This window comes from Hevea brasiliensis, chromosome 1 (genome assembly GCF_030052815.1).
Source record: "Hevea brasiliensis isolate MT/VB/25A 57/8 chromosome 1, ASM3005281v1, whole genome shotgun sequence".
Lineage (NCBI taxonomy): Eukaryota > Viridiplantae > Streptophyta > Magnoliopsida > Malpighiales > Euphorbiaceae > Hevea > Hevea brasiliensis.
The window spans coordinates 612,961-638,585 of NC_079493.1; the positions used below are offsets into that span (position 1 = coordinate 612,961).

Sequence of the window (25,625 nt, forward strand, 5' to 3'; positions counted from 1 at the left end):
TCAGTGGAATGTTTTCTTTTTTCTTATTTAGATAAGGAAAAATAAAATAAACTTACCCACTCCTTCTATTTAAGGGAGAGAATAAAGGAATGAGGGGAAAAAAATTACTATTTAATATAAAATTACATATTTTAAATTTTATTTAAAAATGTAAAATAAATTTAAAAAATATCTCTTTTACCCTCTTCATTTTCTTTAATAATTTCAATTATAAATGTATTAAATCACCTTATAATTTTTAATTAAAATATATTAATACATTATATAATATTTTTAACTATTAATTATATATATATATATATATATATTTTATAATTAAATATTATATAATTAAGAAATAGTTAAAAGATATATTATATAATATTTTATATTAATAATTAATTCTAAAATTTAAATATTAATTTAGATATGACTTTTCATTATAGTAACTGCATAAAATTATTTGTTTAAAGAATTAAAATTATTGTAGAGTCAGATTTAAATTAAAACATTGAAGAATCAAACCAAAATAATACTAAAGTTTGATTCAATTCGAATTCTTAAAGTAGACTTCAAACCAAAAATAAAAATTATACACTGTAATTGGCATGGTTTGGTTTTGATTTATGATTAAATGAGTTTAATCTATTACTGAAATAATAACTTTGAATGAAACTGAAATTAGTTGTTGGACTAAAATTGAATTTTTCTATTTAAAATTTAAAAAAATTTAAATGATTAGATTTAATTAAAATTAAATTAAATCGAATTTAGATTGAAATTGAAGTAGAAGATTTTGTGGTTCGACTGGTCTCCTTGAACCAATGAACCCAAACCGCGGGTTCGGCCCTGAAATGAAATTTTCAAAATGAGACTCATAACTCATAATTATTATTATCATTATTATATTAAGGTAATGTAACATGCAATGGGCCAAAAGCCGAGCTGCTTAGGGTTATAATTTCTCAATCGATTCTCTTCTCAACTTTTCTATCAATCCTCGCGATTAGCTTCTCCGGTACTCTCTCTCTCTCTCTCTCTCTCTCTCTCTCTCTCTGCTTATGCTCTTACTTCGAAATGTGGCTGCCTGCTGCCTTAGATTTCGCTGTTTTTGTTGATTTTATTGGCTGATCTAGAACCTTTTTCCTTAAATTAAAGAGAACTCTATAATTTTAGCTTGTTAATTGTCGATTTCTTACGGTTTTCATTACGTAATTATTTTTATTTTGTGGGTTGGAATCATTTATTAAAGCAAGTTTCTGTTGATTTGGAATGACGGTGCTCATGCCAAGAATGGTTAAGACTTTTAAGCATTGCACCAAGCTATGGAACCTCCAATTCAAACTCCTTATAGGGTAATTGGAGTCTGTTTGGTTATCTGAGTAACTTGATTAGTGAGATTAGTTAAATTTCTAATTGGGTCAGATTCTACGTACTTAAAGATTTGTTGTTCCTGTCACGCTTAAAGTAAGATTTGTGATCTATGTAAACCTCACAAATGTAAAATGTTGCGGCAAATGGGTGGAAATTGGAATGGTCCCCTGTGGCTTAACAGGCACAAGGTGTGATTTGCATTTGCGTGAACAGAAATATGTAAGCTCAATATTTAAAATCTGACAATTTGCTGTTACTCACCTTTATTTGGTCTAGGATGGAGGTTTGAAGGCAAATTGAGTTTGTACTGAATTAGTGATAGGGTTTCACTTCGTTAGTATTTTTACTGGCGTGGGACTAACCTATACTATTCGTATCAACTGTTGTGGCTTGTGCTTCTTGGTGTTGTTCAAGCTGGTTATTTTTCATTGCAATTTTTTCAGTGATTTTTATATTCTTGTCAGAAACTTAGCGTCAACAAACTATTATTGCTTTGCAGCAAAAAAATGGCAAAAAATTTTTTAGAATATTTTCCATGTGATTCATTGAAAATTATTGATTCTTTTGACTTTGTAAATATTGTATGAAGTGTTCTCCTAAATTCTAATACTTTGTAATGGCTTTGAAAATATACTTATAATGTCCATCTTGATCTCAGTCTTTATTTGTCAATTTGTTGCAGGGAGGCACACAGATTGGTATGTTTAGTTTGGAACTCGCATTGTTTTGTGAAATTGGATCTTATTATGGCTTGCTTCTCCTTTTTGTTGCACCAGACCCTTCCTTTTTTATCTAAAAATTTGTAAAAGATTCATGGGGACTTATAATGTTGTGTCACCTGAGATTATCTTGAAACATGATGATTATCGCCTTTTTTTATTATATTATCTGTAAACTAATATATTAGTTCTTACTACGTACTGCTCCCTTTCTTTTCTCATTTTTGTGATGGATGTGCCCTGTCCTGTGTAATGCTTAAATTTGCCTCCCTTTTTTTGATATAAGTCGTGAGCTAATTTCAAGAAGTTCATTTCTTGATATTTTTGCACCACCACACCATCATTAGCCTCATAATTATAATTCGGAAATCTCTTTTTGCCTTTCTCTGTTTGTACTGCTGATAATATCATTAGTCCTTAGAAGACTTTCACATTGTGACCACCTTGAGTCTTATCTCATCAAATTAAGAATCATGTTCTGAAACTCCTTTTGCCTTTGACTTTGTTTCCTCCTTTCAATATGTGTATACTTCTTCCCATGAATTCTTCTGGCCCCTGTGCCTTCTCCACAGTTAGCCTGCAAGCTTGTTTACTTAGATACATAAGATGCCAAGGGCAAAGGGAAATGCTTCAGCAGCTTCTGAACCAGTCAAACCTGAAAACTCAATTGAGTCTGATGAGAGGGTTGATCTAGATGGAGAAGATGATCTTGAGGAGGTGATGGACGAAGAGGTAGAGTATGAAGAAGTAGAGGAGGTGGAAGAAATAGAAGAGGAAGAAGTGGTGGAGGTGGAAGAAGAGGAGGAAGAAGAGGAGGAGGAGGGGGGCAATGATAATGGTGATCGATCTAATGCCCAAAAAAGCGTCACAGGTAATATCACAGAGCTTGAAGGTGAGGATGAGAGGAAAAAACGTGCTGAACTTCTTGCCCGTCCTCCTCATGGTTCTGAAGTATACATAGGTGGCATTCCTCACAATGCTTCTGAAGAGGATTTGAGGGGGTTTTGTGAGTCTGTTGGAGAAGTCACAGAGGTAAGCTCTACTTCTACTTATCGAGCATACACTTTCATATTCTTGAGAAGGTGAATAATGTTAGCATTTCTGTTTGTGATAACAGGTTCGAATGATGAAAGGCAAAGATTCAAATGAGAACAAAGGCTTTGCATTTGTGACCTTTAGAAATGTTGATTTGGCCTCTAAAGCCATTGATAAGCTGAATAATACTGAATTCAAGGTTCACATCCATTTTATGTTCCATATCTATGCTGCAAATTCTCCATATGAGCTGATGACATTGCATAACTTAAAGGCTAGGTGTCATGCATAAGCAAAAATTTAGGGGAAGACCAAAACTAAGAATGCTCTTAAGACTTGCATTTGCCGTTCTTTGTTTTTTCATGGATTGTTTTATCCTTATCCTCAAATTTGTAAGTTTTCGGCTCCTTTTGCTGAATGCCATTGCATTAATTCTCTCATTTCTCTCTCAGGGTAAAAGAATTAAATGTTCAACATCTCAATCAAAGCATCGGCTATTCCTTGGCAATGTTCCCAGAAACTGGGAACTGGAAGATTTGAGGAAGGTTGTGATGGAGGCTGGGCCTGGAGTCACTGCTGTGGAATTGGTTAAGGTTAGTATGACTGTTTAGTTATTAGTTCCTTTAGATAACTGTTTATTTTTCCTTCATATTCTTAGTCTACTGGTTTTTATCTTCTATTTTTTTTTCCTATCGTCATCATTATTATTTTATATACATTGGTGGTAAGCTGTCTTGTTCTCATTGTCTGAGAAATTTGGCCACAGGATATGAAGACAAGTAATAACAGGGGCTTTGCTTTCATTGACTACTATAATAATGCATGTGCTGAGTATTCAAGGCAGAAGATGATGAACCCAAAATTTAGACTGGGCAATAATGCTCCTACTGTAAGCTGGGCTGATCCGAAAAATGCTGATTCTTCTGCTTCTTCACAGGTATTAAAAAAGGTCATAACTAGTTATATTATCAAGTGGGGTCTTGGGACAGTCTTATCCTCAACATTCTTGCAAGGAATGACTGCTTTAAAAACTTTAATCTTCACTTTAGTGGCTGGAAGCCCAAGACTCTTACCTTTTGCATAAGCAAGTGAACACTTCTGCTTCTCCTCTGGTTTTGTAAAAGGTTTCTAATTTTAATCCATATTGATTTTCCCTTCGTTTCTGACCATTGATTAGTTTGTTATAATGAGTGCAGAAGAATCATTTTTGTTTGAGGTGCAAAATGCCCATTTGGATACATGTTATCGTGTAAATGGGAATGAAAAATTTAAAGCAGTCTTTTAAATGGCTGGACAAGTTCTTTCATAATTTCATGATGTCACGCAAATGGGAAGAAAAACTTAAATCAGAGTGTTATTAAATAGCTACTTATGAATATGGTACTGGTAGTGAGTCAATAAGGTGAAAGACCAAGGCTACACAGTGATTGGTGGATTTAACTCCTGTTTTATTGATCAGATGAACACTGTCACCTCAATTTGATGGGTTGAATCTTACCATTTTTTGAACTAGTTTTATTCGTTTGGTGTTATCTGCTTGATATGATTGTGATGCCTTGCTGTTTGAACTATAAATTTGCTTATCTAACCTCAAGCTTGTCTTGCATAGGTTAAGGCAATATATGTAAAGAATTTACCAAAGAATACAACCCAAGATCAGTTGAAGAAGCTATTTGAACACCATGGAGAAATTACAAAAGTGGTTTTGCCACCCGCGAAGTCTGGCCAGGAGAAGAATAGAATTGGTTTTGTGCATTTTACAGAGAGGTCTAGTGCTATGAAAGTACTGAAAAATACTGAAAAATACAAACTAGATGGTGATCAACGATTTCTGAACTATTGTCTTCCATGCATTTATTAACTGAATGTAAATAAACTACTCATTCATATTGGTTTGTTTCCTTCCAATTTTTAGGCCAAGTTTTGGAATGTTCTCTTGCAAAACCTCAGGCAGATCAGAAGTCTGTTGGAGTGTCAAATTTACCAAAGTCACGTCTACTTCCAAGTTATCCGGCTGGTGTTGGATATGGTTTGGTGGGAAATACCTTTGGTGTTCTTGGAGCAGGTTATGGTTCTGCTGGCTTTGCACAGGTGAGAAGATGTGCATTCATGTCTGTTTATTTAAGACTGTATTTGTGCTGTGATGTTAACAAACTTGGCAATGAGTTTTATGTTTTCTAATGGTTTACAAGGCATTTTAGTGTTCTAGTTCTGTAAGCTTTGCATTTGTAGTTGAAATCGTATCTGTTTTTTTTTTGTTTATTCCCTGTGGGCTAGTTTTTTCCCTGTGGGCTAGTTTTGTAAGCTTTCCATGTCTAGATCAAAACTAGTCCATTAGAATGCCTTGATAGTTGATATAAATGAAAGAATTGACAGAAATGAACGTATCTGATTCCATGTATCAGAAACTTTACTTGATGTACCATTTCTGTCAATTCTCTTAGACAGATTTCAGGAACCTGTTCACCCTACCATCCTTCTCTTATTTTTCATTCTTGAAGTTGCCTAATCATATACTGTACTTCTAACCTGCTGATTGATGCACACAAAGATCTAATGAAACTATACTATGGGATAGGTCCTTGGTAAAAGTTCTATGATGTTAGGGTAACTGTTTTCCTGTCTTTAAGAATCATTATTTGTGTTTCATGTCTTCCTTTCCAATTTTTTAAATTCTAGATTTCAACTGATACTGAGATTTTTATAATTTTTGGCAGCCATTGATCTATGGAAGGGGACCAACACCTGCTGGTATGGCAATGATGCCAATGCTTCTTCCTGATGGTCGGATTGGATATGTCCTGTGAGCACTAGACTTCTTTGACTTTGTTATATTTTACATTTTCGATTTTAGGATTGAAGGGGTAGGTGAGAGTTTAATGTCATGTTGAGTGACTGCTCAGTCATGTAATCAACTTCCATATGCACACACAAAGGGAAGGGGAGGGAGAGAGAGAGAGGGGGGGAGGGATGGAGAGGTCATAACCAAAGAAAAGAACATAAGGGTCATCAGCATAACCAGCAATGTGGATCTAGTTTGACAGACGTGAATTCAGTGTCTCAGTGGTCTCATTATCTTGTTAATGGAACCTTATTCTATCAGTTAAGAAAAACTTGGAGTTGTCATTTTCCTGGTTGGTTCAACTAATTTTTGTGTCCTAAGTGGCCAACCTAAAACTCTGGTATTTTTCAGCAAAATGAATTTGATCAACTATTTTAATTTGTCAAAGGTCTGATTTCTTGCTGTTTCAGTTTGTCATTTGGTTGATTAACAAGAATGTGTCTTTTCAGTTATGTCCTGTTTGCATGGTTCTGAGGAGCACACTGTACCGTGGTCTTATTTTACTGGTCACATGGGCCTTAGCTACCTGTATTACTCATTCTCAATATAGCATTTGCACTATTAACTGTTCCTTAGCTTGGTATGGTGATTATACCTGCAATACCGAACATTAAGCTGGCGAAGAAATGGGTTTTGAACAACTTATTATGTGAGACTTGGTTTCAAGTGCCGGAGGGCTTACAGCTCCTGCATTTCATTTTCCTTGTAGGCAGCAGCCTGGAGCACAACCACACTCCCCATCTTCACGTCAGAGAAATAATAGCAGGAATGGCAGCGGAGGTGCAAACAGAAGTGGTGGCAACTCTGGTAGGGCTAGACAAGGCAATGAGGGTAGCAATGGTGGGCATAGGTATCGTCCTTATTAATTTCTAATTTTCTAAGGTTGTGGTCCTAGAGAGAAGTATCTGCATTCCTGTCTCATCGTTCTGATTATGATAACAACAATACATTTGTATAACATTGAAATTTTACGTTTGCTTGTAATTATAGATGATATTGGGTTTTCAGTGCCATCTGCTGTATGTCTTTGTTGATAATTTGTACTTCCTAATTATACCATTCGCAATGCTTCTGTAATCAACTTATGGATCTGTGATAAACCTTCTTAAATAAGGAAGGGCAGTAAAGCAGTGGAATAGTGGGGAATTTTTATTTTCAGAGGCAAAATAGAGAAAAGATGTGGGGGAATACCAAGGGAAGATGGTCCCATCATGTAATGCAGGTTCTGCATAGATTCTGAGGACCTGCTTAATTGTAATTGATTTCTCCAAAGGCAGTCTTTGGGATAAGCAATTTGTACAAGTGGCTTCTAGTGAGAGCAGGGTTCCAAATAAAAGCCCCCCAACTGGGAGGTAACCATGAATAATACCATGTGAAGGACATTGTATGTTCCGTTATTTGAAGATGGTATCCGGACCTAGTAATGAGCATTAGCTGTTAAACATCAGTAACTTTGAGGAATTGAAGGCTTTTGTTCTCCCGGCTATTTTATATATAATTATATATAGTGAAGAATTATGTCTAGTGATTGCATATATGTTAAACTGTAAGACCTCAATTTGACTCTCTACTCAACATGTGAAAAAAAAAATTGTGAAAGATATACACTAGTTTAAAAATTTGCGATTTTAAGTTAGGGCAAGTGAGTTGTTTTTTTTTTGGGCATGTGTTTACCTAAATGAGGATTTCAAATGAGAGAGCTCTCTTATGGCAACAAGCTATGAACTTATTCGATCAAAGTGTTCAATGACCATTTTAGGGCAGCAAGACTTCATTCAAGATTATAGTTGACATATCTAAATTGTCAAAGTGGTATATATTGGGTTTTAAGTTAAAAGTTTTTTCTGAATATATATATATATATATATATATATATATATATATATATATATATATATAATTTTACAAATAAAAGTAATTGATTATAATAATTTAAATTCAGTTCAATTTGCAAAAAATTTGACATTATTAAATGAAATTATCTATAAAATTATAATTAATTTATAATTAAATTGTAATCACTTGCATGCAAAGATAGAAGAAAAGTATACGTATTCACGTCCCCTCATTTTCAAAATCTCGTTTCAGCCAATCCAATGGCTTCCTCCGCGCCCTCTGCACCACCAGCGCCCGAGTCCTATGCCCAGCAGGATCACGCATTCACTGCTACTCCTCCGGGTGACTATACCCTCCACCACCAACACCACCACCAGCCGCCTTCTTCTATGGCAGAACACGGGAAGGAAGGTAAATTTTTTGGTGGGTCCTCTGGTTTTCCACCGGAGACGAATCCAAATGTGATTAGGAGCTTTCAGACTGTGGATAGGGACTCCAGTGGATATATCGATGAGAATGAGTTGCAACAAGCCCTCTCTTCTGGTTACCAGCGGTTTAACATCAGGACTATTAGATTGCTGATGTTTCTCTTTAAGAATCCACGCGATGCTCTGAGAATCGGTAAGGTTGCATGCTTTTGGGATTTCTCCATTTTCATTACTTCTGATATGGGATTGGATAATTTCTTGTTGCGAATTTCAAATGAGTGATTTTTCGCTAAATTTTTCCAATTCAGGGCCAAATGAATTTGCTGCATTATGGAATTGTCTTGGCGAATGGCGTGTGAGTAGTCTCATCTTGTTTCCTTCTGAAAATAATGATAACACATTTTCCTTTGTGCAAATTGAATTTATTTAAGAAAAATTAGGAGAAAAATTCTGTTTGTAGTTGATTTTATATGAAACCATGTTGGCATTTTCTTCATTCTTTTAATTATGGACAAGAAAAACTTCATTTTGATTCTGTGGTGAAATAGTCGACGAATGAGTGTGTTATACAAATTTATTAGAGATTAACTAAATAGGATTGTTTTAATGGCGGAAAAAGGATAAAGATATGATTGATTTCTCATCTTCTCTTATGGTATGAACATATTTTGTAATAGGGAATATCTAAAAATCCTTTTCTTAAGTTATGCTTTGTTTTGCTTGAAGCAGTTTCTAGGATTGAAAATTCAAGGAAGTGTGAGTTGATGTGAATCTCTTGGTGAGAGTTTTTGAATTGTTAGGTTGGATTTCAGTCTTTGACTCAAACTATATAGGCCTTATTTTTGGAAACAAGTTCAAGGACAAATCCAATTCTATAATAGAGAAGTTTGAGCAGAGATTAGTAGGATGGAAAATAAAGCTACTAACTCGCTTAGGGTAGACTCGCTTTCTACTTAGCAGATTGTAGGATAAATCAGAGGATTTCATTGCAGTATAATAGAGGTCAAGTACCATATTTGTAAGTTTAGGAGTGATAAAACAACCTGTCTGGAGAGATTAATAAAGCTCTTATAGGTAAATAGTACTTGTCAAAATTTATGACACAGACATTTAGAGGAGGATTATTGCTGAAAAACGTAGGGTGGATGGAGCATAATGATTTGACTATTAAACTGGGGACAGATCTTCTGGGAGGGGAATATGGAAACGGATTAGAAGAGAATGGGATGATTTTTTTGATCCTTTGTACCTTTTGAAGTATGGAACTGGGGTCATTTGATCTTTTTTGGCATGTAGCTTGGGATGTTAATTTTATTCAAAATGCTCAAGATTAGGAGCTTGATTATATCTGTAGCTTTTCTGAGTTATTATATCATACAAAACTAATCAGAAAAAAAAAAAAAAAAAAAAAAAGAGAGAGAGAGAGAGAGATGGTGTTAAACATCAGGATTAGAAAAGTTGCTGTTTAGATGCCATGTCCTTCTAGATGTTTTAAGTTTAGTGAGGCTTACAATTCTAATTGTAGGGTTAAAATTTTCTTAGGGGAGCTTGTGGAAGACAGTGTCTGATTTAATAAGTTCCCAATCTAAGAACTATGCTTTAAAAGTAGATTTTTGTTTAGTTATTATTATTATTATTATTATTACGCCACATATTTTCTAGCCATTAAAGATCAGCTTGTAATTTTACATGCAGGCAACCTTTGAGAAATATGATAAAGACAGGAGTGGGAAAATTGATTTTTTTGAACTTAGAGATGCTCTATATGGGCTTGGGTATGCAATTCCTCCTTCTGTTCTACTAGTTCTGTATTCCAAGTACGATGATGGTAGTGGCAGAAACATTGAACTCAATTTTGACAGTTTCATTGAGTAAGTTCACAGTGTAATACTCTGATATGCATCTACTTTAATAGACTTTGAATCTGATTATATTTCCATTGTATTTATCTGTGTGAAATATGCAGATGTGGGATGATTGTGAAGGTGAGCTCATACTGCTAGTATATAAATTACCTTTTCAGTTTATTCATGAGAATCATGCAAGTGTGCCCATGTAGAAAACCTTTGTACTTTTACCCTTTTATATTTTGTTTGTGTTACTGAAATGGCCATGGGAAATTGCTATGATTACAGGGTTTGACTGAAAAATTTAAGGAGAAAGACTTGCGATACAGTGGTATGGCAACATTTAAGTATGATGAATTCATGTCCATGGTCATTCCATTTCTTGTATCATACGATTAGTTGTAAATGAATCTTTGATTTCTAGTATCCATCTCATTCAATTATTTGATTTGATTCTATATCTTTGATTTGGAACAATTCATGTATTCAATTCAAACTTACAACCATGCTTGTTTTCTGATCACATATGGCTGAATTATAGTGTAATGAAGATTGTTTTGCTAATGTTTTCTATAGTGGTGTTTTCAAACTAAGCAGAGGAGAATTTAATCAGTATAAAAGTTGAATGTATAACAGATACCTTCCGTTAATTATAGGAGCACACACCATGAACAATAATTGTAATAAAATTATTATACACACCGTTTTAGATGCTGTCGAAAAAAAAAAATAGTTTATATAAAATTGTCTTATTATTTTAGTATTCTAATGATTAAAATTTATCAAATTTAATTTTAAATTTTTTTTATTTCTTTCTAATTAATATATTTGAAAAAGTACTTTTGTCAATAACAACTCTAACAGAAACATCAAACAGATCATATCCTATGTCAATTTTAGATTTTCTTAAAATCTATCTTAGATTCTTTTTCCAAGTTCCCAACATAAAAGGGAAGTGTTGGTGCTCTTTTAAAGCTTGAGGAATTATTAGATGCACCCGGTATACATACACCTTCTCTCACAATCATGTGGGACCCACTCCCTATATAATAGGAAGGACCCACTTTCTGTGAGAGAGGGAGCACTATTTTTTAGTGCACCGGGTGCACCTAATAATTAGCCTTTAAGCTTCATTTGTTTTTATGTTGACTTAGATTGTAGCAGTTGCAAACAATTTTATTTCTCATCCTAATTAAAATTCTCAAACATCAAAACAACCAAGCTTTTGAAGATGTAATGCTCAGAACTTTAAATGATTCCAAAAGGTATATACTTTCTACGGTTTATGCAGTAGATTATCAATTCAAGAAGCGCATTCATGCACCCCAATATTGATCAATGAGCTTAAGATATTCAAGTGTCGACTACTAGCAATCTGTTTATCTATGACAATTATTTTATAGTAATTAAATTTTTTGTCAAAAAATAAATAAGATAACAAAATTTTAACATAATGAGAATATGAATATTTTATTTGGTGCAACATTAAATAAACTCTAATCAGTCGTTGGTCACAGGCACATTTATATGACGACCATTACAATCAATAATAATACACAGTAGACCGTTTTTTGTTTGGTTGCAAAATCAAGAAATCAGTTCAAGTAAAGAAGGAAAACAAACACACATTGCAAGAAAATAAAGAAAAAGAATGGAGATCTATGACGGGTTGGAAGACATGGAATTCTTTGACGAGTTGGAAGATCTTCCACGGGGGCAACTCCTCCCTGACATCGTTAGTGATGCACTCCAAGACATCCCTGATGTCGTCCAGAATCAACCCGTTACATTCTACATCTCCCACTCTCTATTGGGCACATTTAACAAATTTTGAACAGAACTGTAGATAAGTATCAAATTTATCTAATATTGAATGTTATATCTAATCTTTGAATCAATAGAATGTATGTAGCCAATATTACAACCAAGAAAAGCTTTCTAACCCATCTCAAAATCAAGAAAAATGCATCTCATTCATATGTAGGATTATGTGGGGTATATAATAAGCCTTTATACGATGGACTAAGACTTGGAATTCTGGCCATGTATAATTTTGGATGTTGATGGTCTCTCTAAGGCAAAAGAGAACAATGTGGTTAGGAATGGGATGCTCTACGTCCACAGGGCCATTAGTAATGAGCCTTGGCAGTACCATTTGTCTTGGTATGTTGCATATTTACTTATATTGAATGTGCTCCGTAGAGAGTAGGAGATGTAGAATGTAACGGGTTGATTCTGGACGACATCAGGGATGTCTTGGAGTGCAGATGTCAGGAAGGAGTTGCCCCCATGGAAGATCTTCCAACTCGTCAAAGAATTCCATGTCTTCCAACCCGTCAAAGATTTCCATTCTTTTTCTTTGTTTTCTTGCAATGTTTATTTTCCTTCTTTACTTGAACTGATTTCTTGATTTTGTAACTGAATTGAAAACAGTCTACTGTGTATATTATTATTATTATTATTATTATTATTATTATTATTATTATTATAGCTAAGTAATATCTTATTTATTTATTAAATATTAAAATATTAATATAATTTATATTTTTAAAATTTTTAAATTAGATAATTTAAAATCTGTCCGATTAACGGTTAATTGGTTTAGTTCTAATTTAGAGTTTTTTTTAGCGTTCCTTTGCTTTTTCAAGTTTTTTATTTTTTAAAATCTATTTTAAATTAGTTAAAAATAAATATACCATATCTATTCATAATAAGTATAAAATTCAATTTAAATTATTTTAAGTTATGATTAATAAGGTATTATTAAATTAAATTTTTTAAATGCATTTCATTTTGAGAGAAAGTCAAGATTTTATATATATATATATATTAGTGTCTTAAATTATGACTATGAGTAGTTTATTTTTATTTCATTTAGATTGCAAACTTATTATTACCTGAATGTTAGTTATTATTATGTTTAACTTTATGTTATTTGAAATTTTATCATTTATTTGATTTTTATGATTTTTTTTTTATTTTTGTACCTCGCATCATTTAGGCCGGTGCGTACCTAGGCATCTTTAATAACTATTGGTGGAATTTCAAAGACAACAAAAAAATGATAAATTTTTTAGAATCTTTTCCATGTGATTCATTGAAATATGTTGATGCTTTTGATTTTGTGAAGCTAGTATAAATTATTCTTGTAAATTCTTAAATACTTTATATTGGCTTTGTAAAATACAATCCTAATGTCTATCTTGATCTCAGTATTTATGTGTCAATTTGTTGGAGGGAGATGCACAAAACAATGTTGTTAAAGGTGGAAAAAGGTGGTAGAGGAGGTGATGAAAGTTAACTTGAAAGAGGCGAGTGCCTAAGAGTATTGCGGTGAGAGATATGGGGCGACCTAAGCGATGCCTAGTGAAATAATGTAGCATAAAAATAAAAATAAAAAAAAAATCTAAATTAACGCTTCAACTCACCCGATTACTAGACTTGAAGCATACCAAGTATTTCTTCCTCTCTTTCTCTCTTCACCTTCTTTCCTCTCTCTCCCCTACTTTTCTTCAATACTTCTTCTTTCCTCTCTTTTTTCTTCTCTCTCACCTATTTTCCTCCTTTTTTTTTTTCACTTTTTTTCTTCTCTTCTCCCAAAATCATTTAGAGTGGAGAAAATGAATCCATATAGCCGACCTCAAATTTTTTGAATAAAAACTTAGTTGAGTTGAGTTGAGTTTTTTTTCTTCTCTTCTCTTCTCCTCCTCTCTTCTTCTGTGGTTTCTTCTACACTTTTTTTTTTAATATGTTGTTTTATTGTTTATTATATGGGCATTGTATTGGGGTATGCATTTTATTATTATCAATTGTGATATGATTTTTATTAAATGGGTATTATGAATTTCATTTAGAAGGGTTATTTAATTTAATTTTAAAATAGTTTAGGTCCTATTAATTGGAGATTTGATATGCTCCACTTGGTTTAGGATAAATGGGTATTGTGTATTGTCAATTATGATATGACTTTTATTAAGAAAAAATTACTATTTAGCCTCTGTATTTTAATGAAACTAATTACTTGATCCCTGTATTTTAAAAAATATAATATTTAATCAATGTATTTTGCTTTCATTAAACTATTTAGTCCCTCTGTCAAATTTTTTATTATTTATACTATTCAAACTATTATTTAGTCCTCCTATTTTAAGAAAATTAATTAGTTAATCTCTATATTTTTAAAAATACTACTATTTAGTCTTTCTATTTTAATGAAACTAATTAGTTGGTCCATGTATTTTAAAAAATATAGCATTTTGAAAAATATATTATTAGATAAAATAGAAATTTTACTACGTGAAATCTAAATCTGAATTTATATATTTTTTTTAATTTCTAATTTCTTGGACATCATTTTTATATTTTCACTATTGGGAAATAATTTTCCTTTATTACTTACAAATTTAAGTAAACTGATTAATTTTTTTGTACAGATAATTTATACCGTTTTTATTAACAGGTGAAGATAAAGAGATAATGAGGGGGAGAAGTGTGCGAGCGTAGAGGAAAAGCAATATAGAGAGATAGAAATAAGAGAAAGTATGAGAAAAATAAGAGAGAAATGATTATGGTAGTTTATGTATAAAAAATAATTATGAGAGTAAATAGTTAACGGAGTCAAATTACAGGAACTATCTAATGTGCTTTTCTAAAATATGAGAATTAACTAATTAGTTTCACTAAAATAGAGGGACTAAATACTAGTTTGATCAATATTGACCAATGAAAAAATTGACAAATGGACTAAACAGTTTAATGAAGGCAATATAGAGACTAAATAGTATATTTTTTAAAATACAGAGATCAAGTGATTAGTTTTGTTAAAATACATGGACTAAATTGTAATTTACCCTTTTATTAAATGGGTATTTTTTATATTTCTGAATGGCTATTTAATTTTAAAATGGTTTAACTTCTCTTGGTTTAGTGTAAATGGTTATTATCAGTTGAGATATAATTTTTTATTAAACGGCTATTATTTATTTGCAAATAGTTATTTAATTTTAAAATAGTGCAAATAATTTTTTTTTCTTTTTAATATGCTTTTTTAGTATTAAACTAGTAAAAAGTATGATTTTTTATATTAAAAATGTATATATATAATTTAGACAATTTAAGTTATTGCGCCTCCCTTCAAAAAGTCATTACCTTGTCTCTCGCCTTTCGTCTAAAGTCATAGAGTACCTTGTCACCTTAGTGTCACCTTAATAACAGTAGCACTGATTGGTATATTTAGTTTAGAAGTCGCATTGTTTTGTGAAATTTTTTAATCTTTTTATGTGATTCTTTGAAGCATGTAGATTTTTTTTTTATTTTGTAAAGCTAGATATAAATTGTTCATTTAAATTCTTAGATACCTTGTACTGGCTTTGTAAAATACAATCCTAATGTCCATCTTAAACACAGTATTACATATTTGTATGTTTAGTTTGGAACTCGCATTGTTTTGTGAAATTGGATCTTATTATCGCTTGCTTTTCCTTTTTGTTGCATCAGACCCTTCTTTTCCCGGTGAAAATTTTTAAAAGCATCATGGGGACTTATAGCGTTGTCACTGAGATCATCTTGAAGCATTATAATTGTCACCTTATTTTGTTATATTGTCACTAAGAAAAGCAACCTATTGAATAAAATTCCTAACCATATAGTAAAAGAAAGCACTAGCTGTGTTACACCATAAATAATTACTCCCAAGTTGGTCTTGAAATAGGCGTGGGCTAATTAGATGGAAGCACAAATGGAAAGGCCCTTGCATAAGTAATAAGTGCAGTACCAATGAATTCAGCAACACCGACAATTGTTAATGTTCTTGTTTGAAGGTTATAGACTCCCATTTTCTGACCACACCTTATAAACACTTTATCCATATCAATGGGATGGAAAGCCAGTGGCATTAAAAGGAGACGTTTTGCAGCAGGGAGAATATCACACAAGAGAATCTTGAAATTCATAGACCATATACTCCAGCATCATAGTCCCTGAGCGTGTAAACACTCAAATATTGTTTCACATAATACTCTCCTTCAACCATGAGACGCCTTAGGAGATCACCACATGTTCCAAGCACTCTATCTCGAACAATATACCCTTTACACGGAGGTAAATGAATCAAACGAAATTCATCTGAAATATTAATAATCTTGCTGGGATCATATGCTATGATCTTGTCACTAGTTGGATCAACCCAATGCATAATCCCATTATTGAGCACAGCTCTATGAAAAGATATATGCAGACCAGTACGTACAGAAAATGACACCTTCACATTCCTCCATTTACCAGTATCTGAAGAAAAGATTTCCAAATTCAAAACCTTTGAAATATCCCTATCTCTGTATGTTGACCCATCACAATTTTTTAGGATTCGCACTATCTTGTAGCCATCATCTTGGCTAATACGTTAACAAATATTCCTCCTTCAATTTTTAATAATGAGAAGTGAAATGGAATTATTTATGTTGTTAATAAATATATATTAATGCCAACATGTTAACAATCTTGTCATATGATATGGAAAATTTTTTACCTATACCATATCATGATTTTAACTAAAATAATAATTATTAATTGATTAGACATATACATCGAGTATAGGTAAAATTATTTTATGTCATGCTTTTAGCTTGTTTATGGATAATACATCAACTTTTAAAATACAACAAATGACAAATTAAAGTTTAATATAACTTAAAATTAAAATTTAATACAATATTAGTAACAGATTAAGTAATTACTCTTATAAAATTATTAGTTTCACATAAATTGACAAAAAAAAGGGCAAGGTTGAATCACATTGGCTTTTTCTTTTCAATAATTTTTTATGTAATAATGACAATAAACCACTTCAAACAACCCATATCTAATGAAGATCTACTTGAGCTAAAAAAACAAACTATAATTAATTATGAAATTAATACAAATATAAAAAATATATAAATCCTTTCATATATGACCAACTTTTATTTATTATACATCTGTCAAAGAATTAGTATTTCCTTATAATAACTCTCTTCCTAACTCATTTTCATCATATTCTCTTTATATAACTTCAACCTCTATTGGTCATTAATAATCTCATATTTTATTGTTTTCAAAAAAGAAATTTGTCATGAGATACTTTGTCCACTGCTGAAATAATTCCTGCTCCCATTTTTCCCCTGCATATTGATTTTAATAAAAGCTATGTTAATCACATGTATAAACAATAATACAACTATATATCCAGATCACATTTAAAAGTTAAAAATTATAATTAATTGTGCCGTAGTTTGAAGAATTCAACCTCCAACAAGCAAATTGGTTGGCACCTTTTCAAGTGATGGCCTACCACTGCCTGCAGCCACTATTCCACCAGTGAAGAGGTAAACAGCTTTATCTTTTATAATTTATTTCTTGGTCTAACTTGTTCAAGCCAACTAGCATTTCTTTTTGAGCTGCTATCAAGAAATTCACTATCTTAAATATGTTTATTAGAGGGTCTAAAGGGTGCTTTCCAAAAAAGCAGTTTCAACTTCAATCCTGAATAGTCCTAGTACAGCTAGCATAGCCATTCATCAAGATTACATGTTATCTAAGGGGGATAAGGTCAGCACAACCCCCCCCCACCCCCCCCTGTATTAATAATTCAGAATATAAAAACAGGCATTAGTGTGAAAGCTCAGGAGCATTTGGGACCATGGAGAGACAGTTTTGATGGATTGATGGAAATTTTTGGTTATGCAACAACTGGGGATTAAATGAAATATTATGGTAGCTATGCAGTCGCTTTTTGTCGACCGGACCATCTAGTAGAATCGCCTATCTGTCAATCTTATCCCCTACAGGGACATTGCTGATGCAATATATAGCACGTAATGTGAATGCAGGACGTCCATGATGTTGATATCCACCACCCCAATTTACACTCTAGTGTCAATTGATGGTGCACATTTTGAATACGAAACATAATTTTCACTCTTACAATAATATAAAGTAATAATTCTCTAAGTTGATCATTGATTTGAAGCCACCAAACCTATGCAGAAGAATCAAAATTACCATCGAAATACCTCAAGAAACTTGCAGTCATTGGTTTTAGCCTTTCAAAATGAAGAAAATGTAGCAAAGGTGACAACTTGGACTTGAATAGAAAAAATAGGCAACAACAATGACATATTTAGAAGATTATTTATTAGCAAATTGATTATAATTGTAATTTGATCCAAGACCTTTCTGCTATTCATGTAAACTAAGAAAAAAGCCCACCTGACAGCAATATTTTGCCTACTGATGTTAACTTGCAAATTCTATTTTGGTATGAAGATGAAAGGTATACAGACACAGGAGAAACCATCCAGTGAGATAGGGCTCAAAACCAAAAGACAAAAATTATAAAAGGGAAGGAGAGAGAAAGAGAGTGATTTGTGTGAAATGGGTGCCGAAAGATGGTCTGAAACGTCTTCTCCTGATAGAAGCAAGTTTGAACTTTTGTCTAGTTGAAGATAACAAGAATTTGGAGCAAAGAAATATTCTATTGGAATCTCACATCGAAAAAATATGAAGTAAAATGGCAATATATAAGTGATTGGGTTGCAACATTGACTTGGCTAATTATTTTGATGTGTAAAGCAATCTAATAACTTATATAAGTCCGAATTAAAATGAATTAATTGTAATTTGAGTGACACTCCCTCCGAATTTAACATGGTATCAAAGCTCAGATTAAGTCCGTATTGGATTAAAAATAAAAATACAAACTAATTGTAAGTGACAACCTATGAAGCATGGAAATGGCACTGAGTCATGTTTCCCAGTGTCGGAAACGTTTCCAAGGAGGAAACGAACTGACACGGCTGGGAAACGTTTCCGGGCCGTTTCCGAAAATATTGGAAATCGGAAACGCTTTTCCGTTGCCGGAAACGCATTTCTTTAAAGAAAATTTAAAAAAAATAAAATAAATGGGTAGGTTAAAATCGATTACTTCACAACATTCACCAACAGAAAAGGAAGAAGAAGAAAAAGAAAAAGAAAGAGAAAGGGAGTACCTTCAACGGCAGTCGGCAGCGCAGTTCGTAGCGCGGGTAAGAATCGCAACACCTTTCTCTTCTTTTCTCTCTGATTTGCCATATTCACTCTTTGATATGCTCTCTCCATCCTTATCAACAGAAGAAAAAGAAGAAGAAGAAGAAGAAGAAGGGAGAACGTCGACAGGTAAGTGGCCTTTCCTATTTTCTTTTTCTTCCCGATTGTGAATGAGAATAATTAGGTTTATATTGGGGTTTTATTAATTTATTATTATTTAATTTATTATTTTCCTTATTATTAATTTATTATTTTCCTTTTCTAATTTCTTTGTAAAATAATTTTATTAAGCAACTTTTATTAATTAATTACAATTTTATTCCATTAATTAATCATAAATTTATCATATTTAATATCATTTTTTTCCTCTAAATGTATATTCCATAATTAGATTTTTCTCAAACTAAATTTGAGGAGTTATCATAAATATTTTTTTAAAAAAAAGATAAAAAAAAATTTTTCCCAAAAAATTTTTCCCAAATTCACTAAAAATTTTCAAGATTTGCCATATTTTTATAATCAACATTTTGAAGGAAATTAGGGACAAATGTAAATATATTTTTAAAGTTATTTTTAAAATTATAAAATTTCAAGTTTAAATTCTAATTAATGATAAATAAAAAAAATTCCAACATTTAAAATTTGTATTTTATATTAATATATTTTATATTTTTGTAATAATTTATATATAATGTGTTTAATATAATTTGTTTTAATGTATCGTTATATTATATATTAAAATTTTTCATAATATAGTCAATTTATTCAATTCTATTATTTAATTCTTTAATCTTTTAATATATAATTTGTATTATGCTTTAATCCTTAGTATATAATTTGTTTAAATAATTTGTAAATTGTATAAAATTACATTTTCTTTTTGTCATTTTGATAGGATAATATTTGAATGGATTCTTCGAACTCAAATTCTACCCAAGCAAATAGCACTAGTGCCACTTCTTCAAAAACTAGGGAGGAAGAATTTAATCATTTGTGGAGATATGTAACTAAACTAGAGAAAACTGGAGAAGGAGGGGGCAATTGTAAATCGATATGCACTTTTTGTGGACAAGAAAAGCAAGGGATTTATACTAGAGTGAGGGCTCATTTATTGAAAATCACTGGAAAAGGGATTGGTGTGTGTAAAAAAGTGATGAATGATAGTATTTCTGAAATGAGGAAACAGGAGGATAAGGCAACAAACAAAATTACCAATTCACAATCTAGGCAAGTTTCTTTGCCTATTAGTATAACTTCTGTTCCTTCATTGAATATAACTGAACCAAGTATTTCAGCAGCTTTGAAGAAAAGAAGAGTTAATGATTCTCCTCTTGGTAGAGCTTTTGACTTGCAAACTAGAGCTCAATTAGATGCAGAGATTGCTAGAATGTTCTACACTGGGGTCTACCTTTTAATTTTGCTAGAAATCCTTATTATGTGAGTTCTTATTCTTTTGCTGCTAATCATGTTTTGAGTGGTTATGTGCCGCCTGGTTATAACAAATTGAGAACCACATTACTTCAGCAAGAAAAAGCAAATGTTAAGAGGTTGCTTGAACCAATTAAAAGCACTTGGTTAGAAAAGGGTGTTAGTATTGTGAGTGATGGATGGAGTGATCCCCAGATGAGGCCTTTGATTAATTTTATGGTTGTTTCTGAGTCTGGCCCCATGTTTATCAAATCTGTAGATTGTTCTGATGAAGTGAAAGATAAGCAATTTATTGCTAATTTGCTAAAAGAAGTAACTAATGAGGTGGGTCATCAAAAAGTAGTACAAGTCATTACTGATAATGCTTCAAATTGTAAAGGTGCTGGAGAAATCATTGAGGGAATGTTTCCACATATTTATTGGACTCCTTGTGTTGTGCACACTCTTAATCTTGCTTTGAAGAATATATGTGCAGCAAAAAATTTGGAAACTAATCAAGAAACTTATGATGTGTGTCACTGGATCACTGAAATCCATGGGGATGCTTTGCAAATCAAGAATTTTATAATGAATCATTCCATGAGGCTTGCAATTTATAATCGGTTTAGCCCTTTGAAATTGCTTTCAGTTGCTGACACTCGTTTTGCTTATATTGTTGTGATGCTTAAAAGATTTAAACTTATTAGGTGTGCTTTAGAAGTAATGGTTATGAGTGATCAATGGGCACAATACCGAGAAGATGACCAAGGCAAAGCTAGATTTGTTCGTGATAAAGTGATAGATGAGGATTGGTGGGAAAAGGTTGATTACATCATTGCTTTTACTGGGCCCATTTATGACATGATCAGAGTTTGTGACACAGACAAACCATGCCTTCATTTGGTTTATGAGTTGTGGGATTCTATGATTGAAAAGGTGAAGCAAGTTATTTTTGATCATGAAGGAAAGCAAGCAGATGGGTTTTCTCCTTTTTATTATGTGGTTCATCGAATTCTTGTTGATCGTTGGGCAAAGAGCAACACTCCCCTTCATTGTTTAGCCCATTCATTAAATCCAAGGTAAATTTCTAACTTACATACTCATCTTCTTGTTATAATTTTTTTTTTTTTTTTCTGAATTTATTTTCTTATTTTTGAAGATTTTATAGTGAAAAATGGCTTCAAGAGGGAGAAGGTAGAGTGCCTCCTCATATGGATGGAGAAGTATCAACTGAGAGAATTAAATGCTTTAGGAGGATTTTTTCTAATGAAGATGAGCGAATTAGAGCAAATGATGAATTTGCAAATTTTTCTTTGAAAAGTGGACCTTTTGCTGATCCTGATTCTATTAGAAGTATGTATGTTACAGATCTTAGGAAATGGTGGGCATGTTTTGGTTCTAATGCACCTTTACTTCAAAGGTTGGCTTTTAAAGTGCTTGGACAACCTACTTCCTCCTCTTGTTGTGAAAGAAATTGGAGTATTTATTCCTTCATTTATTCATGCAGAAGGAATAAATTAACTCCAAAATGTGCAGAGGACTTGGTTTTTATCCATAATAATCTTCGTCTTCTATCGAGAAACTCCTCCCAATATTATGATGAGAAGACAAAATTGTGGGATGTTGGTGGTGATCAATTTGGGAGTATGAAAGACGTGGAAGTTCTTGAATTTGCCAACCTTTCATTGGATGAACCAGAGTTAGAGTCTGTTTTGTTTGATGAAAATGCAACTACAAGCATGGAGAATGAGAATGAGAAAGACAGTGAAGTTTTATATTTACATGTTTTCCCCACGTTTCCGTTTCCTATGTTTTTTAAAATGCCGTTTTCCCGTGTCCGTTTCTTCATTTCCCCATGTCCGCGTTTCCGTTTCCGTGCTACATAGGTGACAACCATGTGATTGCACTTGAAGGGGAGTGTTGGAATCCAACATCCAAAGAATATGAAGTAATAGAGTAATACATAAGTGGTAGGGGTTGCAACATTAACTTAGCTAGTCATTTTGATGTGTAAAGTAAACTAATCAATTATATAAGCCCGAATTAAAAATGAATTAAAGTGTAATTTTACCAACTATCTCTCCAAAATTTAATAGATTCACATGCATGATTGAAGGTGGAGATAAGAAGGATGGAGATCCATTACCATATCTTTCAAATAAAGAGTAATAAATTAGAAACTCTGCCCATAAAATTGGGCTTCACTAAAACAGCCGGGTATAAAATGTTCCAAAAATGATTCAGAAATCTAAACCATATGATTTTCAGATTATGCTAATGATTTCTGAAATACAATAGGTTGATTGGTATCTAAAGTCAACTGATGCTTATCATATGATCAGCTAATTCTAGCAAAACAGCCATCTCCCACAAGTACGATTAAAAAAAGGGCAGAAGGCGATAGACCAGAATTTTTTTTCACTTCTAATAAATATGCAATGATTATTTGGTATAGAAATGATATTCCAAAAGAGTAACAGGCTAGGTTCTAGAGATGGATGACTAACTCATAATGGTTTTTGCTCCAAATGGTAAAAGGAATTAAACCTCACCTTTAAAAAACTCCTTTTTTAGCTGCATGATCTCCAAGAATTTGATTGTGTTAGTCTGCCCGTCCCTCTACAGATGAATTCAGGCGCTCCTAACCGCACATTAAGTGTGCCATAACATAGATCACCAGACTGAATACAGACAAAACCTGCAGCACAAAAGAAGATGCAGAGCATAGCATTAGATGGATGATTTTATTCATTAAAATGGAAAACTTCAATATTGAAAAATGGAAAGGTGAAGAATCTTGCATTTATCTTGGATGCTGTAGAATAAGTTAACTCTGGAAGATAACTCTGTAATCCGATATTATAAACTGGGGTAGCATCAGGGTAGAAGAGGCCATAGTTCCTTTCTGATGTCGGACCAGGCTTTAAGTCCTCGTTAAAAAGTGCGAAAACGTATACATCAATTGGAACTGATGGTTTTGCTGGTGTACCTTGCTTCTCCTGTATTCTCTGCAATAGATTACCATTATATAGGCCTGCATTTTCAGATGTAGCTCCTGCTTCATCTGCATCCCCCTTAGATGGCCAGCCTGTCTCTGAAATCCTTACTTCGATATCTGTATGCCCCATTGCTTTAATCGCTGAATACACAGCATCAATTTGAGCATACAACATGTTATCATAATTCAAATTCGTATTCGGATCTGTCATCCCTTGATTAGGCTGGAAAAGGACATAATCTACAGACACCTGACTCGGGTTATTCTTGTATGCAAAATAAGGATATGCATTAATAAGGAAAGGCGAATTTATTTGAGAATGAAAATCCAAAAGGGGTTGGATATACTCAGCAAGATCATGCCTAAAAGTCCCGGATGAAGGAGGGTACGAGTTGGCTAAGATGTTGAAGGAATGCGCACTGGTGACCGTCACTTGCTTATCTACTCCAAGATTAACAAGAGCATGATATACTGTTTGCATTGCTGGGAGTAGATAAGACATTAACTGAGTATCATTGTTATTGAAGACCTCGTTTCCTATGGTAATGCAAGTAATTTTGGTTTGAGGGAGGTGAGGTTGAAGGTGCTGTTGAATCCAATTTCGAGCTTTGATAGGGTCTGTCATGTTTTGAAGGTACTCATTCCCAAGTCCAATAATGAAATCAACATTTGAATTGGAGAAGGCAAGTAGAACATTGGGATCAGCATCATAGAGTTTTACCCTTGTAATGTTGAGGGATTGAAGAAGAAGCGCAACCCGAGATGGGGATGGGAGATTGTTGGCAATCTGGCCATAGTTAATCCCAAATCCATCGCTGTGTATTTGAACAATTGAATCTGAAAAAGAACAGCGTTCAACATTTAACCGTAACTTACATGCAACAAATGGTCAATATACCTACAAAAATTCTAACATCATAAAAGAATTAAACCCTTTTCACTATAATTGAGATTCAGCCCCAACAAACAAGTTCCAATGCAAGATTTTGTTAACTTCGTGTAAGAAAAAATGCATAAGCAAATCATTATCAAATTCAGATCAAGACAAACTCAGAGCAAATAGAAAAATTAGACTCCTTAATTAAATTTAATCGAATTAATATCCATTCTCATCAAACCATTAATCCAAACCCGAAGTTATACCACAGGATCCTGTTATTTTCCCTGAGGCAAATTCAGGATAAGATAAAATTTTCAGTTGTATGAAGTTTTACCCATTATGCCCAAGTAGGCAGCAGGTCACCATCCTGTGCAATTTACAAACAAAGAAAAGAAAAGAAACAGTTCAAGCTTCAAGTTCCTTTCATTCTGTTTTCTGTTCCAGCAGTTACCCAGTAAACAAACAGCAAAACCCAGCAAAGTTAGTGAAACCAGAACCAACCTGAAAGACAGAGAAGCAAGAAAAGCAGCCTAAAAATGACAAAGCGGCTGGCCATGACTGATCTAATCCTGGTTAAACCAAGACCACCACCTTACCTCCACCACTCACCTCCCCAAGAACAGAACTATAATGCACCTTTTGCCAACTGACCAACACCTATGCAACTCGAGCATTTATAGTGTTTTCTTGAGGGGGGGCGCTGCGTTTACGTGAACACAGTTTTCTTGATGACTAGGCTCCTTGCCGCACTGTGCAGTCTGATTTTTTAGTGGCTCCACTCGTTGATTTTTTTTTTGCAACGCTCGATTGCTTACAAGTGTGGGATTGGTGTACTGTGTACAAGTGTCTTTCTTAGTACAGTCGCATCACATTTGGAAGTTTATTATTGTCTTAATTACAATAAAAAAAATTCCTAAATAGTTACTCCTCTGTCGGTTTTTAAAAATTATTCTATTTATAATTATTTATTATTTTTAAAAAATTAAAAAAATTATTTTTTTAATTTTATCTTTTATCTATTAAATATAATAATTATTTATATAATTTTTTAAAATTCATCTTAATATTTTTCTCTTATTCGTAATTAAGGTTAAAAGATAATAATTTAAGTTAAATATATATATATATATATATATATTTTAAAAATATTTTCTTAATCACTAAAATTCTTAAAAAGTGAGCCGATGGAATTCCAAGAAAATTAATTTACGAAACTAAGT

The 25,625-nt window shown here is 32.7% G+C and overlaps 4 protein-coding genes across 9 annotated transcripts; 3 read left to right on the forward strand and 1 right to left on the reverse strand.

The window, feature by feature from the left end:
* The first annotated feature begins 855 nt into the window (after positions 1-855).
* Positions 856-6,962, forward strand: LOC110662433 (heterogeneous nuclear ribonucleoprotein Q). 4 transcript variants are annotated; one of them, XM_021821390.2, is made up of 10 exons: positions 856-997; positions 2,036-2,051; positions 2,645-3,104; positions 3,190-3,306; positions 3,560-3,700; positions 3,874-4,044; positions 4,717-4,924; positions 5,023-5,198; positions 5,825-5,910; positions 6,659-6,962. In XM_021821390.2, the coding sequence occupies exons 3-10, from the start codon at positions 2,679-2,681 to the stop codon at positions 6,813-6,815; spliced, it is 1,482 nt and encodes a 493-aa protein (XP_021677082.2). In that variant the 5' UTR covers positions 856-997; positions 2,036-2,051; positions 2,645-2,678; the 3' UTR covers positions 6,816-6,962. The 4 variants fall into 4 exon arrangements, with proteins under 4 accessions (XP_021677082.2, XP_021677083.2, XP_021677084.2 ...); XM_058130307.1 differs by having other exon boundaries at positions 893-997; positions 2,649-3,104; XM_021821391.2 differs by having other exon boundaries at positions 863-997; positions 2,036-3,104.
* A 1,044-nt stretch (positions 6,963-8,006) lies between these two features.
* On the forward strand, positions 8,007-10,488 carry LOC110662434 (probable calcium-binding protein CML48). The gene is made up of 5 exons (XM_021821393.2): positions 8,007-8,406; positions 8,522-8,568; positions 9,909-10,084; positions 10,180-10,198; positions 10,349-10,488. The coding sequence occupies exons 1-5, from the start codon at positions 8,046-8,048 to the stop codon at positions 10,457-10,459; spliced, it is 714 nt and encodes a 237-aa protein (XP_021677085.2). The 5' UTR covers positions 8,007-8,045; the 3' UTR covers positions 10,460-10,488.
* Positions 10,489-16,982: 6,494 nt separating this feature from the next.
* Positions 16,983-25,076, reverse strand: LOC110662437 (glucan endo-1,3-beta-glucosidase 14). Of its 3 annotated transcripts, XR_009141483.1 has the most exons (5): positions 24,907-25,053; positions 24,740-24,772; positions 23,329-24,362; positions 23,080-23,225; positions 16,983-17,217 (listed from the first exon to the last, which is right to left on the reverse strand). XR_009141483.1 is itself a non-coding variant. In XM_058130429.1 (3 exons), the coding sequence occupies exons 1-3, from the start codon at positions 24,959-24,961 to the stop codon at positions 23,169-23,171; spliced, it is 1,146 nt and encodes a 381-aa protein (XP_057986412.1). In that variant the 5' UTR covers positions 24,962-25,076; the 3' UTR covers positions 22,680-23,168. The 3 variants fall into 3 exon arrangements, 1 of the variants encoding a protein (XP_057986412.1); XR_009141473.1 differs by lacking the exon at positions 24,740-24,772 and having other exon boundaries at positions 24,907-25,076; XM_058130429.1 differs by lacking the exons at positions 16,983-17,217; positions 24,740-24,772 and having other exon boundaries at positions 22,680-23,225; positions 24,907-25,076.
* LOC110662435 (uncharacterized) lies at positions 18,997-22,413 on the forward strand. Its single transcript, XM_058151996.1, has 5 exons — positions 18,997-19,119; positions 19,205-19,249; positions 20,307-20,509; positions 20,596-21,606; positions 21,687-22,413. Exons 1-5 carry the CDS (start codon positions 18,997-18,999, stop codon positions 22,411-22,413), a joined length of 2,109 nt encoding a protein of 702 aa, XP_058007979.1.
* Positions 25,077-25,625: the final 549 nt, after the last annotated feature.